This window comes from Cloeon dipterum, chromosome X (assembly GCF_949628265.1).
Source record: "Cloeon dipterum chromosome X, ieCloDipt1.1, whole genome shotgun sequence".
NCBI lineage: Eukaryota > Metazoa > Arthropoda > Insecta > Ephemeroptera > Baetidae > Cloeon > Cloeon dipterum.
This window is the reverse complement of record NC_088790.1, coordinates 24501546-24515864: the sequence shown is the minus strand read 5'-3', so window position 1 is coordinate 24515864 and position 14319 is coordinate 24501546. Positions and strand designations below refer to the sequence as shown.

At 35.1% G+C, this 14319-nt stretch overlaps 4 protein-coding genes across 4 annotated transcripts; 3 read left to right on the top strand and 1 right to left on the bottom strand.

Moving 5' to 3' along the window:
* The first annotated feature begins 125 nt into the window (after positions 1-125).
* Positions 126-1013, top strand: Bet1 (blocked early in transport 1). The gene is made up of 5 exons (XM_065493552.1): positions 126-243; positions 379-453; positions 548-642; positions 700-756; positions 814-1013. The coding sequence occupies exons 2-5, from the start codon at positions 435-437 to the stop codon at positions 967-969; spliced, it is 327 nt and encodes a 108-aa protein (XP_065349624.1). The 5' UTR covers positions 126-243; positions 379-434; the 3' UTR covers positions 970-1013.
* Positions 1014-2351: 1338 nt separating this feature from the next.
* On the bottom strand, positions 2352-5296 carry LOC135946814 (N-acetylglucosamine-6-sulfatase-like). Its single transcript, XM_065495219.1, has 8 exons — positions 5119-5296; positions 5004-5063; positions 4746-4952; positions 3849-4169; positions 3404-3605; positions 2847-3160; positions 2674-2790; positions 2352-2616 (listed from the first exon to the last, which is right to left on the bottom strand). The coding sequence occupies exons 1-8, from the start codon at positions 5236-5238 to the stop codon at positions 2431-2433; spliced, it is 1527 nt and encodes a 508-aa protein (XP_065351291.1). The 5' UTR covers positions 5239-5296; the 3' UTR covers positions 2352-2430.
* Positions 5297-6586: 1290 nt separating this feature from the next.
* Positions 6587-8655, top strand: LOC135947013 (uncharacterized). The gene is made up of 13 exons (XM_065495570.1): positions 6587-6612; positions 6670-6735; positions 6785-6841; positions 6897-6965; positions 7158-7214; positions 7270-7308; positions 7369-7443; positions 7499-7555; positions 7608-7667; positions 7765-7789; positions 7845-7900; positions 7958-8072; positions 8125-8655. Exons 3-13 carry the CDS (start codon positions 6812-6814, stop codon positions 8352-8354), a joined length of 813 nt encoding a protein of 270 aa, XP_065351642.1. The 5' UTR covers positions 6587-6612; positions 6670-6735; positions 6785-6811; the 3' UTR covers positions 8355-8655.
* Positions 8656-10356: 1701 nt separating this feature from the next.
* Positions 10357-13958, top strand: LOC135947012 (GRIP and coiled-coil domain-containing protein-like). The gene is made up of 22 exons (XM_065495568.1): positions 10357-10875; positions 11321-11372; positions 11455-11499; positions 11555-11614; positions 11671-11739; positions 11798-11836; positions 11892-11966; positions 12026-12082; positions 12142-12171; positions 12231-12305; positions 12363-12407; positions 12465-12503; positions 12574-12636; positions 12696-12752; positions 12812-12850; positions 12915-12989; positions 13042-13098; positions 13149-13208; positions 13312-13336; positions 13394-13449; positions 13507-13621; positions 13676-13958. The coding sequence occupies exons 1-22, from the start codon at positions 10784-10786 to the stop codon at positions 13897-13899; spliced, it is 1449 nt and encodes a 482-aa protein (XP_065351640.1). The 5' UTR covers positions 10357-10783; the 3' UTR covers positions 13900-13958.
* Positions 13959-14319: the final 361 nt, after the last annotated feature.

Below are 14319 nucleotides of genomic sequence, written 5' to 3'. Positions count from 1 at the left end.
ACTTTTTACATTAGCATCGGTCCTATTGCACGCTTCTTTGGCGCCAATTTGCATCAAAAAGTGAAAATCGACCAATCAGAGCGCTCCAACTCAACGTGTTTCTCTAATCAGACACCAGGTGGTACAAAACATATGGATCTGCTGTTGATTCAACACAAAAACAGAGAAAGTCCAGCTCAAAAGAATGATGCCCTTAATTTCGTGACTTTTGTCCATTTTACTTCAGTATTTGCGGCTTGACAGGCGAGTTTTTACAACTTAAATTTCTTTCTCGTTTCTGGCAAATCATAAAAAGCCTTTAAACAATTTTACTATCGTTTTTATAATCAAGTTTAGAAATGCCACGTCTCTTTTAATTTTCTACTTTCCCCTTTTCAGGTATAATGCACACAATTTAATTAACCAGCAGCCGAAGTGACTGAAACGTTGCCAAAATGAGGAGAGCTCATGCTAGTAAGTAGGATTTTAATTAATTTAGGAAGTTAATGAAATTTAAAGGAAATCTTAACAGATAAATCATTTATAATGTTTTTTTTTATTATTTCAGACCAATCCTATTCATTCCAACCCCATTCGCCCGTCGAGGAGGAAAATGAGCAGATGACGGACCAGCTGCAAGACAAAATTGGGGCACTTCGATCGGTAATAATTAATTATTAAAAATGATGTTTTAAATATTAAAATTTATCATTTTTACAGCTCTGCATAGAAATGGGCACAGAAGTGAAATACCACAACAAACTGCTGACTGATATAGTGAGTTTATTTTTTATGAGATTTTTAAAGAAGAGAAGCTAAACTTGTCGTTTCCAGAACGACGACATGGAGCATTCTCGGGGCTTCCTCGGCAAAACGATGGACAGAGTGCTTCGCCTGGGCAAGGGCAGCCACAACTACCATCTTGTTTACCTTTTCCTCTTCTGTATTTTCGTGTTTTTCCTGCTGTGGATCATCCTCAAGTTCAGATGATTAGCATGGCGTTCTATTAAATTTTGTTTGCATCGATTTGTAAATTCATTCTCTTATTTCAATCGATTTTTTACCAGGAAGTATGAATTAGGGGTGACGTCATGGCGGTGGCCGGGTAATGTCACGCATGACAATGTGTTATTACGAGGTGAGAATGGGAAAATATCGTTAACTGCCAATTTGTGCATGCGAAAAGAAAGCCGCGAGCATTGCAGAAAATTTATTTTCTTTCTTACTCTGTGCTTTATTTTTTTGATGGAGTGGCAAATGTTTCGCGTGCGATTCTCAAGTGGCACAATGTCAGTGGAGCAAGGTTAACGTGCAGATTGGGATCAGGAAAAACCAGATGGGACAAAATGATAAGTCATAATGGGCAGCTCTGGCAATGAAAAACCGCGTGTATAATTGGCTTCTCTTTTTCATTATTAATCCAATGTCGCTTTAGTTTTGTCCTTGAAAATCTCTATCAAGAAAAAGCGTCGTTTTCCATTATATTTTTTCATATTTTATTATTAAAGAGGGTAAAAAACTTCAAACTAGCTAGAGAGGTGATGGGAGTCGGAGCTTGAAGATAAAAAAGCGCGTGGTTTTTCTGTTTAAATTATTTTAAAAATCTCAGAAAATGACTGTAACTTTTGTTCAAGTTGAGATGTCGACGTGAAACTTTTAATTTTGGCCCTAACTTTAGGTGTTGTAAAACATTATCAATTCTGACATTAAATTTGAGTTTTACATGTTCGGAAACCTGTAAAACGACGCCTAACTCGCAGATTAAGGATGATTTTGAAATTTGATTAGATTTTAGGATGGAGTGCTGTCTTTTGTTTATAATTACTGCAGATTTTTAGAACCCAGAAAAATACAATCATATAAACTTCGCCTCTTGTGGTAAAATTTATTATAAATCAAATATATTTTACTAGGATTGGCCTCTTTTTGAATTCTGAGCCATATTTTCTCATTGTCAGTTCTGCGATAATTTCGAATAGATGTTCACATTACAAAAGCTACAGTTAATTTATTCTATGTATTTTTGTTTATTTAATTTTAACGTTGTCATTTTCTTATCAAGCAATTTTTAAAGTTGATATTTTCAAGCTATTTTTTATTTATTAAGTTTCTATGTCAGACAATATTCTTTGAAACCTAAATTAAGATTGCGTAAAGTGAATTTGCTTGTTTTGATTTTTTTGAATTTCTAGCACCATATTATTCCAAGGACAATTAAACAGTCAAAAAAATATTATTTGATTTTCATTTTTTTTTTCTAGAGAACAAATGTTGACCGCTTTTAGGAGCAAAATCAAGATTTAAAAGAAAACACTTGCTTTTTATTTTCCTATATTTTATAGGGTATCAGCGAGAAATCAGTTTTTTTAAACTAGAATTCACTATCCGCTTTATTAAACGTCGGTGAACAATACAAATACTGCAAATTTCTGTCCGAGACTAATTCTAGTTTTAATCTGTTCCGAAGTCAGGACACAAGACTTTCTTCCATCCGCTCTCTTTGCATTCCTTCCCTGAACACAACTGCAATTTCTTAAGAGACTTCCGATAAAACTGCAGAAAATGCGGTTGAAGATTATCAGCGACGTTTCTCAACTGAAGGGCGTCCGAATTCAGATCATAAAACTCCTCAAAGTCCTGGAAAACATTTTTAAATCAAAAATAAAATACTATATTTAGCCTGAAAATTAAAACCTCATCATCATCAAAGTGACAGAAAATAAAACTGCATTTGTTTGAAATGTGCCGGACGCAAGCGTAAGTGTTATTCCGCACGTCCTGGCATTTGCAGGCGTTATCCAGATTGCACTCCTTAAAAATAGCATGAAATAAAATCGAAAAGCATATATCAATACTGCAAATCCTACAAAGAACTGCCCTTTTTCTCGGAATTCCTCAGGGCAGTCTGGAGAAACAGAATCCTCGTGCGACTCGCCGTTGAATTCAATGAGAAACGACCTGTTCATCTTTTCCAACTCGATCGATTTAAATAAGGAAATTCCGTCCATGCCACTGTCATCCTCGATTCCGGCGATTTGCAAAAAGGTCGGCGCCAGGTCAGTCAGCAGAATGGGCTGCTCAAAAGTCTTCTTCTTGGGGATGCGAGGGCCGCGGATCAAAAATGGAACTCGAATGTCGAAGTCGTACGGCTGGCGTTTGTCCCACGGCATCGCAAACTGGCCTAAAACAAGATCAAAAAAATTCTAAAATCGTGCCAATTTTGTCCTCTGGCCCGTGAAATTGCGTCATTAAGCACATATATATATTAGAAAAAATTAATATAAATAAAAGTGAATTATTATTCATGGACGCAGATAAAACTCAAATTAATTTGCAGCAAAAAATCGCCTTACAAAAATCAAATCTTTTATATTATTTAAAATACAAATTTTTGAGGATTTAAATAAACTAAATTAAACTGCACCCAAGTGGTATCCATGGTCTGAGGTGAACACCAAATTGGTCCTTTCCAAAAGCTGCAACTGCTCCAATTTCGAGACAATCTGCTCCACGAGATCGTCCACTGAGAGCAGGGTTTCCAATCTGTGCCTGTAAATCTCTTCAATTTTCGAGATAGTCTCGTTTGACAAGGTGAGCGGAGGCATTTGCACTAGCCAATGCTTTCCCTGCAATATTCGAACTTATTAAAATCTACATAAAACTTGATTAAAATTCTTGATTTTAATATTTACAAAATTATTTAAATTATAAGCTCAAATTTTGGTAAAGTTTTTGACTGAAAATTTCAATTTATAGAAATATGATCAATTTTACTTTATACACGAAAACATTGTAAATTAAATTTTTAGAATTTGTTTTGTTTCGTTATTAATGGAAAAAAAACTCAACAAAATTAATCATTTTTGCACCTGATTAAAAGCGTTGAAATCGGCTCCTTTCGGCAATTGGCTCCTAGCAAAGCGCCCTTTGTATTTTTCGGCAGGGGTGAAAGGGTCGTGCGCCGCAGGGGTGGCGAGTACCATCAGGAAGGGTGTGTTTTGCAGTTGGCCCTGGTTCAGGAACTCGAGCGCTCGCTCGGCAATGACATCAGTCAGGTAGTCCTCAGGACGATCGCCGTAACTGCGCCAGGTGCCGTTTTCGGAGAGCGTGTAATTCTGGTAGCGAGAGTTTCCCTGCAGGCCGAACCACCAGTCCCACCCTTTCGGCACATCAGCATTTTTCTTGCCGTACTAAAAGTTATTTTTAAATATTAATTTAAAAAATCTTAAATAAAAAATGTAATTTAAAGTGGATGTTAAGACCTTTTTACCTTATATTTATTATCTTAAACAATTTGGAGAGAGCCTTATTTTTTCCCAGGCTGCCGTTAAATTTTGCGAGAAAGTGTGATTGATGTTTGCGTGCTAATCAAGCGGCGAGCAATATCTCCTTATTAAAAATCACGATTTGTTAAACAATTTGGTGAAATTTTCCTCAAAATTCGTTCACCGTTGGATAGATCACGACTAGAGGAATTTAAATCAAGTGAAAAATCATTGACAAAAAGAGTTTAATTTTGACAAATTCTGAAATTTTATTTTTAATTGGTCCTAAAAGAGTCTACAATTCTAATCAACTTCATATTTGCGTTTAATCAAAAACACGCTATAAAAATTATATTTTTATTTATGAAATTTTTATTAAAAAAAACTGTTGCATTAGGAAAATTCCTTGTCTCCAAGCTTGCAACAGATTTTCATTTATGTCACAATAAATATTCCTTGTCGCATGTTATCACATTCCTCCATTGAAAAATTGTGTTTTACCTGATTTAAATATTTGCCTGCGTAAAACGTTTTGTACCCCTGCTTCTTGAGGTGCGTCGCGAACGTTGCGTTGTTTTCAAAGTCTTCTCTCCACTTATCGCTGGCGCATCCTCCGGAAATAGAGTTGTTCAACACTCTGTGATTGTGCAAATAGCGGCCTGTCAGAATGGAAGAACGGCTTGGACAACACACTGGCGTCGTTGCAAACTGAAATTAAAATTTAAAAAAAACACATTAAATTTAAGATAATTATTTTACCGCATTGGTGAAGGTGCTTCCGGAATCTCCCAGCAACAATTTCGTCTTGGGCAAAGCAGTCTGTTTATTTGAAAAAATTAATTTTGAGTCAAAACTTAAAGTAAATTGTGTATACGTATCCCGTTTTCACCAAATCTTGGTCATCGGTGAGGATCAAAATTATATTTTCTGGTCGAGCAAAAATTTGGATGAATCCCGAGACAAACAGCAAAGAAATCAATAAAGGTTGCAGCATCTTGTCACGCAGAGGAGCTGAGTCGGAATGGAAATTTATCCATCAGCTCCTTGTTGACTCCCGGCGTGTATACAGAGTGGCGCGATAAAATTCAATTGAGAGTTGCGTGACGTGGAAATGCCACTTGATATGCAAACACGTTCACTCGCCGATTGTTGCGCTCATGAATTTAATAAAGTTGCTACATACTGACATCAAATTTTAAAAATCATATAACCTGAATTTTTCTTACTCAACTAAATTTCATGTGCTAAATAAATATGCGAATGACCATATTTTCCGCTACCATGACGTTTTCCTAGAATAAAAAGCAGAATTTATTTTGTACTATTTGTCAAATTTAATTTTAATTTTAAGCAAGCCAAAAGAAACCGTGATAATGCTGACATTTAACGAAATAATGTTCAAAGGATGTGGCGCTGGTGGTTTTATTTCTCCATTTACACAGGAATTATTTAAATGCTTCCTTCTCCTCCTCTCAGTCTTGGTCTGCTATAAAACGCAGTCGGTTGTTTCCCGGTTCTATTACCAATCCATATTTCTTCGAGTTTAAATTGACGTAAGGGTTTCTACAATTAATCAGGAAAATGCTTTCTCGTTCGGTTCTATTACTTGTCTGCGTGTTCTTCGCGACTTCCTCTGCTCAATACAATAAATATGGGTGAGTGTTATTTTATACTTCTTATATCCTATCTGGGCCTTCCCACGTTTAAACACAATAATGAATTATTGTTTTAAATAATGTTACTTGAAATGGCCAAATCGTGATTGTCAGATATGATTTTAGGGTATGTAATTAAATTGTAAACTAAATTTTCCGCAAAAACTGAATTTTAGAAAACATTTTTTAAATATTGACTCCTATAGTGGAGATAAACCATTTTGACCAGGTGATTATTATGCAAAAAAAATATGTTGACACCTGAATCGTTAAAAATTCTGAATTTCTGTAATTATACATTTTTGGAAAAAAAATTCAAAAAAATAGAATATTATTTGCTGGATTATTATAGTATAGGGAAAATGAAGCCTAATTAGGCACGTAAATAAAGCCTAGAAAAATTTACGTTGGTGCGTCCGTTGTTTGTTTTCAAGTTATCTCTGTCTTTAAAAATATCCTGATAGAATCAAGAAGTTTGGAATACCCTTCCATCTCTAATTTTTTTTTCATCCTTTGGACTATTCGACAACGCTTGTCTTTAATCTGACAATCCTATAGAGTAACTTTCAGCTCATTTCCGTTTTAGCAGCTACCTCTTTCATACCCTAATAACATATCTGAATATATCTCGTTCACTCGAAACGTCCTCCCTCATTCAAGCTTCAACGAAAAAATTTGTACGGACGGGCTTGAACTTGGAATCACCTTCGGAAGTAATTTTATTCAAGAACCTTTAGACTTGTTACAAAATAATATTTTTTCCTGCTTAGCTTGAATCTACCATTCAAAAGTTAACATCTCAACTGGATGAAGACCGGAAAAACACCAACTCAAATGTAGTTTTTATGTTTTCTTTTTGAATATAAAACTAAAATTTTAATTTAGTTCCGAGAAGTACGGAAAAATTTGGAGATGGTTTATAAATCTGGGATCAGTATAAAGGTGAGGTCAAGAAACAAATTTACCAATATTTTACTCATATTTTTGCTCTCAATAGAATGAGTTGAGAGGGACAAAGCAACTTGTGCAGGAGCTTGCAGCAAAAGTCAACCTTTCAATAACAGAGGTTTGTAGCCATTTGTAAATGTGCTTTGAATTTCTTACAGAATGTATATTTCTTAAGGACGGGAAATCTAAATCTGACATCAAAGAATTAAAATCTCAGCTGGGCTCAGTCCGGGAAGCGATCAAATCATATTCAATATTTTGTCAGTGCTTATATATATCAAATATATTTAAAAATTTTCATCACCCTCAGATCCACTTGTTGCGAAATGAGTTTGGAACCCTGAAAAAAGAGCAGACTAATTTGAAGGTGAGATAAAATATTTCCAATTTCCTTCCAAATTCAATGTTCTCTTTGTTGAAAGGACGACTTGGAGAAATTCGAAAGAGAGCTGACGCATCCGGTGATAATATCAATTTTCCACCTCTCAACTTCAGATCATATTTTGAAATTTTGATTTCAGAACTCACCTACTAATAGCCGTATTCGTGAGTTGGCAAACCGATTGCTGGCTAACCAAAATAGTTTGACTTCAAAGGTATAACAAATTCGACGAATTAAATCTAAATTTATTTGAGCAATTTTTACGGCAGATTGATGGGACACGAATCGCAATAAAAACACTAAAAAACGAGCAGGACACATTAAAGGTGAAATTTTCTGTAGTTTGTCTATTTTAAAATATTTTTATTTCGAATTTAGGGTGAAGTTAGCGACGCAAAGCAACAGTTTAGGAACCAGCTCCAGCAATTGAATGCAAAGGTAAAAATCGTTAACGAATACGTAAAAATAAAAGATTTAGCTTTCCTCTTACCTTCTGTCTTGGTTGAAAAAATGTTTGTATTTTTGTTTTTCTTAGTTGCTGGAGTTAATGAAGCAAAAACGTGAGTTGCATATTATTTTGAAAGAAGGGAAAATTTAATCTCATTGATCCTTCAGGGTGGGCCGTGTTTACGCTGGAAAATGGAAAAACGTATCATTTTTCGTTGCAAAAAGTATAAACTTTGGATATAAATGAACAATTCAGTAAATTCTAAAATCATTTTGCGTAGAATACATGGGACATGGCGAAGAAAATCTGCGAGGAGAAAGGAATGCGTCTTGCTAGTCCGAAAACTCAGGAAGAAATCAGTCTTTTGCATCAGAAACTGACAGAGCTGGAGCCAGGTAAATTTGAAGTAAAAAACCACGCTATTTTTTATAATAAACCTGTTGTTAGAATCTGGTTTTTGGCTTTCTGCGTCTGATGCGGCAAACAAAGGCGTAGAATATCAGTGGCTGGACGGAGAGGTGCTGCCGCTCAACAGTTCCTTGTGGGAAAAGGAAAGGTTAGCAGACGACGTCGGAAGGGGCTCTGCATCCTGTGTTTTCATCAGGAAAGTGCTTGAAGATAAATTGTACAAGGAAAAATGCACCGACTTTACCAATTTCATTTGCGAGATGCAATAATTTTATTATTCACTGAATTTATTTGAAAAACTTCAACATATAAACTGATTCTACCCTGAGAAAACTCTTATAGTGTTTATTTTCTTCGTGCGCAGGCAACCTAGTTCGAGCTGACCGTATCTATGGGGGTTATGCTCATTAAAGTTATTGAAACAGCGTCAGGGGAATAGCACGACGTTTTGTCTCGAGTCTCGAGGGTGGTAAGAAAAAAAATGGGATATTCAAATGCGATGCAGATTGGTGTTTGGAATCAAATGCGTGTCAATAGGGCAGCAGTGCCAATAGCATATGTATTTCCTGCGATAAAACAAGAAAAAGTTTTTTTCGTTTCGGTAGATCATTTGAATTTCCGACATGAAATTAGAGATAATTATTTTACCACATTAGTGAAGATGCTTCTGGAGTCTCCAACCAACAATTTCATCTTGGGCAATGCAGTCTGTTTATTTTAAAACATTAATTTTAAGTAAATTGTATAAACGTATCCCGTTTTTACCAATCTTCTTGGTCATCAGTGAAGGAGTGAAGATCAAAATAACATTTTCTGGTCGAGCAATAATTTTGAATAATCCCGAGAAACACAGCAAAAATTCAATTAAGGTTGCAGCATCTTGTATCTCAGTGGAGCTGAGTCAGAATGGAAATTTATTGAGCTCCTTCTTGACGCCCGGCGTGCACATAGAGTGAGATGAAATTCAATTGAGAGTATAGTGGAAATGCCACTTGATATGCAAACACGTTCACTCGCTGATTGTTGCACTCGTGAATTTAATAAAGCTGCTACCTAACAGACATTATTTTAGAAAAAAGCCTGAACTTTTTCACTCTCAACTCAAGATCATATATTTTCCTAGAGTAAAAAGCAGTATATTTTAATCTTTACGTCAAATTTATTTTGATCTTTGTAGTGCTATTCTCATTGATTGTTAATTTGAAATATATACGAGGGAGAAAGTTCTGCGATATTCATTCTACGACTGGAGGCACAAAAGAGCTGAAGATTGAGCCAAAGGCCAAGAAGAAACGCTTTGATTGCTGCTGGTGCAACACAAAGCGAGCTAACATTCTGATTGCAAGCACGCCGGCGGCTGCCAAACGTCGCGCCGTTTGGACCAAGCAGAATAAGCAGAAGCCAGGGAGACACGTAATCTTTCTTGTTCAATAATCATTTATATGAAAGGTCGACATCTCTTTCCATCTTGACCCCCGTGGTTTATTTACGCAAGCGAGCTAAAAGAACTGATGATAAAGCCAGAATTCGACGAACTAATTTATGTTGAGGAAAATACGTACATGAGAGATAAACGATGGTCTTATTAAAAGAAACGTGGCACTGGAGGCCCAAGGAGGTTGTGAGAGAGAGCGAGAGAGAGAGAGAGAGAGAGAGAGAGAGAGAGAGAGAGAGAGAGAGAGTCCGTATTTTCATTGTACCAGAGTGGAAAAAGTATTTTTAAAAATGGGAAACATGGCTTGCGGTTGACGAGAGCGGTGGTATTACTCAGTAATACATGCAAAGGATTTGACACTTCAAGTTTAACCTAATTAATTACGTTGTTTTTGTATCATGAATCATGATACACCAATAAGTCAAATAAATAATCGATTATAATATCGGCTAATGAGTAGCAAATAATAAGTTTAAATTTGGTTCCTAAGCAAATAGTCTATATTTAATCGATGTAATGTTACAACATTTTCCTTTTTTACTTTTATATTTAAAAAAATTAATATTGTCAGGTTAAGAATATAAAAAATTTCACAGTAATCTTTTGTGGAATGTTTAATAAGTGTTTAGTTTAAGTAGACATACACTTAAAATATAATCAAATGATAATTCAAAATCACTGGTTGACTGAGAGAGATTTAAAGTTAAAGTACACACATGCAGCAATTACAATCCACAATTTTGTATTGTTGTTTTTAGCAAGTGGTTCATCGAGTTAATTGTTTGTGCAATTTAGCTTAACGATGTTAAAAATTGAAATCAGAACCAAATACACTGCTGTGCGTTCGTGGATTACGTGAAATTTCAATTATATAACAAGAAATATCGATTTTAAAAAATCAGTCATATATAATAATCGCTTTTAATGGAAGACAATCGAAAAATAGTTGGTTTGCATGAAATAACAAATATAATAATATTTTTTCTTAAAATCAGTCGAAATTCTTAAACATTGATGAGTTATACTTATTTGATAGTCCGGCCTGACATCGTTAAGGTTACAGAAAATTTAATCGGTATAGTCGGTTTTGCACAACCCTAAAATCATACGCGGACTCAGTATTTAAATGTTTGCTCCTCCTCCTCTCACAATCAGTCTTGATCTGCTATGTAACGCAGTCGATTGCTTTCTGGTCCTCTTATACTAACCCACATTACTTCGATTTAAAATTGAAGTAGGTTTTTTTAACAATTAATCAGCAAAATGCTTTCTCGTTTTATTCTGATACTCGTCTGCTTGTTCTTCGCGACTTGCTCTGCTCAATACTGCCAATATGGCCCGTACAACCCATGTGTGTGAGTATTATTTCAATGTTCATATTACGTAGCATAATTAGGCACGTATAATATTGCCTAAAAATTAACAATGGTGTGCTTCGTTGTTTTCGAGATATCTCTGTTAATTTAACTCGAAAAAGCGCAATTTGTTTCAACTCAACATTATGAAGTTATAAAATGCTTCAAAATATCCAGATAGAAACACGATGTTGAATTCACCCCTAATTGATTATTATGTTATTTTTTGTCATCTTTGGAACTATTCGACAATTAACTCTTATCTGCAATATTACTCTTTTTAGAGTAAATTATCTTTCAACTCATTTCCATTTTTTTTTCCGAAAAGTAGCATGAATTTTAGCAGAAAACACTTTCATACCTTAATATCATATGTACAATCAGAATTATCTCGATCAGTCGAAACGTCCTCATTCAAGCTTCTACAAAAAATTTGTAAATCCAGGTGCTATGGAGGGACGGTGAACCATGCACCGGCAAATTACCCGCATGTTTGGGTAAGTTATTATATTTAATAAACCCTTTAGATTTGTTAAAAAAATAACATTTTCTTTGTTGCATGAACTTACCATTGGACAGTTGAATGATTCTCTGGACAAACTCCATGAATGCACCAAAACAAGAGTTTGTATTATGTTTTCCTTTCCGATCTAATTGTAAGATAAACATTTAAATTTAGCTCCAAGAAGTAGGGCATGATAATATGGAGTTAATTCGTAATCGTCAGACAAGCGTGGAGGTGAAATCAAAGAAACACATTTATCAGTATTTTACTCATATTTTTGCTTTTAAAAGAATGAATTGAGGGGGACAATGCAACTTGTGCAGGAACTCACAGCAAAAGTCAACTATTTAGTAACAAAGGTTTGTAGACATTTGAAAATATTCAATATAAAATTCAATTTTCTTTTTATCATGAAAGGCTGAACTGCAGAAAGTCGTCGGAGAGCTGAACAATCAGGTGATAATATCCATTTTTCAAATTTGAATTCCGTTTTGTTAATTTAATTCATTAGGACGAGAAATCCAATTCAAACATCTACAAATTAAAATCTCAGCTGGATTCGGACCGGGAAGCGACCAAATCAAATGTAATATTTTAACTGTTAGTCCTGAACACAAAATTTCAATTTTTTCTTTACTCTCACAGATCAAAATGTTGCAAAATGAGTTTGGAACCCTAAATAATAAGCAGGATAATTTAAAGGTGATCGATTTATTTCTTATTTTCCCGCCCAATATTTATTACAAAATGCTGATTTGCAGAAATTCGTAAGAGATGAGCTGAGGAATCAGGTGATAAAATAAATTTTCCAACTTTCAACTCCAGATCATATTTTCATATAATTCATTAGGACGTAAAATCTAATTCAAACACAAAGGAATTAAAATCTCAGCTGGATTCAGACCGAGAAGCGACCAAATCAAAAGTAATATTACAATTGCCAGTGCTGAAAAAAATATTTCAATTTTATTCTTCACTCCAGATCACCACGTTGCAAACTGAGTTCGGAACCCTGGAAAATAAGCAGGTGATTTATTTATTTCTTATTTTCCCGCTAAATTCAATTTTCTCTTTATTATAAAAGGATGAATTGCAGAAAGTCGTAGGAGAGCTGAAGAATCAGGTGATATAAAATCCATTTTCCACCTTTCTACTCCAGGTCACATTTTAATTTATTTTTTATATTTCAATAGGACTCAGACATCAACAAATTAAAATCTCGGCTGGACTCTGACTGGGAAGCGACATATTCAAACGTTATATTTTAATTATCAGTGCTGAAATCAAATGTTTAGAATTTTTTCTTCACTTTCAGATCACCGCGTTGCGAAATGAATTTGGAACCATGAAAAATGAGCAGGATAATTTGAAGGTGAGATCGATTTAATTCCGATTTTCCAGCGAAATTCAATTTGCTCTCTATTTTGAAAGGATGATCTGCAGAAATTCGTAGGAGACCTGATGAATCAGGTGATAATATCCATTTCACACCTTTTTCAACTTCACCTAATATTTTGAAATTTTGATTTTTCAGGACTCATCTTGTAGAAGGGACATTCGTGAGTCGGAAAACCGTTTAGAGGCTAACCAAAATAGTTTGACTTCAAAGGTATAACAAATTCGACGGAAATCTAAATTTATTTGAGCAATTTTTACGGCAGATTGATGGGACACGAATCGCAATAAAAACACTGATAAACGACCAGGCCACCTTAAAGGTGAGTTTTTCTGCAGTTTTTATATTTAAATAGTTTTATTTTGATTTCAGAGTGAAGTTAGCGACGCAAAGCAACAGTTTAGGAACCAGCTGCAGCAATTGAATGCAAAGGTAAAAATCGTTTTACGGAATCGTAAAAAATATAAAAAAATAAGCTTTCCTATTACCTGCTGTCTTGATTGAAAATAAATGTTTGTATTTTTATTTTTCTTAGGTGGTGGAGCTATGCAAGCAAAAGCGTGAGTTGCAAATTATTTTAACTGAGAAGGGAAATTTTATTTTCATTAATCTTTCAGGATGGGTCGTGTCTACGCTGGCAAATGGAAAAACGTATCATTTTTCGTTGCAAAAAGTATAAACTTTGGATATAAATGAACAATTTAGAAAATTCTAAAATCATTTTGCGTAGTATACATGGGACATGGCGAAGACGATCTGCGAGGAGAAAGGAATGCGTCTTGCTAGTCCGAAAACTCAGGAAGAAATCAGTCTTTTGCATAAAAAACTGACGGAGCTGGAGCCAGGTAAATTTGAAGTAAAAAAGCACTATATTGTTTTTATAAATCTGTTGTTGTCAGATGATGCTTTTTGGCTTTCTGCGTCTGATGCGGCAAACAAAGGCGTCGAATATCAGTGGCTGGATGGAGAGGTGCTCAACAGTACCTTGTGGGGAAAGGAAAGGTTACCAGACGACGACGGAAAGGGTTCTGCATTCTGCGGTTATATCAGGAAAATTCATGAAGTTAAATTGTACAAGGATAAATGCACCCACTTTGCCTATATCATTTGCGAGATGCAATAATCTTATTTTTCACTGAATTTATTTGAAAATCTGTAACATAAACTGATTCTACCCTCTTATAGTGTTTATTTTCTTCGTGCGCAGGCAACCTAGTTCGAGCTGACCGTATCTATGGGGGTTATGCTCATTAAAGTTATTGATACAGCGTCAGGGGAGAAGCACGCCGACGTTTTGTCTCGAGTCTAGAGGATGGTAAGAAAAAAGTGGAACATTCAAATGTGATGCAGATTGGTGTTCGGAAGGAAATCAAATGCTTGTCAATAGGGCAGCAGTGTCAATAGCTCCTGCACTAAATCAACAAAGTTTCGGTCGATAATTTGAATTTTCGATTGGCCTCTACGGACGTCAGAGGCGGTGAATTATGGTATTTTGTTTCAGACTGAGACCGAAGTTTTAATTTGCATAGTTAATTTCCTTGAT

Excerpts from the sequence above, each read along its gene's own strand:
- Bet1 (XM_065493552.1), top strand. Across the intron at positions 643-699 it reads AAATTGGGGCACTTCGATCG|CTCTGCATAGAAATGGGCAC; the intron begins GTAATAATTAAT and ends TCATTTTTACAG. Across the intron at positions 757-813 it reads ACAAACTGCTGACTGATATA|AACGACGACATGGAGCATTC; the intron begins GTGAGTTTATTT and ends TGTCGTTTCCAG.
- LOC135946814 (XM_065495219.1), bottom strand. The coding sequence starts at position 5,238 with ATGCTGCAACCTTTATTGATTTCTTTGCTGTTTGTCTCGGGATTCATC. Across the intron at positions 5,064-5,118 it reads ATTTGGTGAAAACGGGATAC|ACTGCTTTGCCCAAGACGAA; the intron begins GTATACACAATT and ends TCAAATAAACAG. Across the intron at positions 4,170-4,745 it reads CAGGCAAATATTTAAATCAG|TACGGCAAGAAAAATGCTGA; the intron begins GTAAAACACAAT and ends AATAACTTTTAG.
- LOC135947013 (XM_065495570.1), top strand. The coding sequence starts at position 6,812 with ATGGTTTATAAATCTGGGATCAGTATAAAG. Across the intron at positions 7,790-7,844 it reads GGAGTTAATGAAGCAAAAAC|GGTGGGCCGTGTTTACGCTG; the intron begins GTGAGTTGCATA and ends TTGATCCTTCAG. Across the intron at positions 7,901-7,957 it reads ATCATTTTTCGTTGCAAAAA|AATACATGGGACATGGCGAA; the intron begins GTATAAACTTTG and ends CATTTTGCGTAG.
- LOC135947012 (XM_065495568.1), top strand. The coding sequence starts at position 10,784 with ATGCTTTCTCGTTTTATTCTGATACTCGTCTGCTTGTTCTTCGCGACT. Across the intron at positions 12,083-12,141 it reads ATAAGCAGGATAATTTAAAG|AAATTCGTAAGAGATGAGCT; the intron begins GTGATCGATTTA and ends GCTGATTTGCAG. Across the intron at positions 13,337-13,393 it reads GGAGCTATGCAAGCAAAAGC|GATGGGTCGTGTCTACGCTG; the intron begins GTGAGTTGCAAA and ends TTAATCTTTCAG.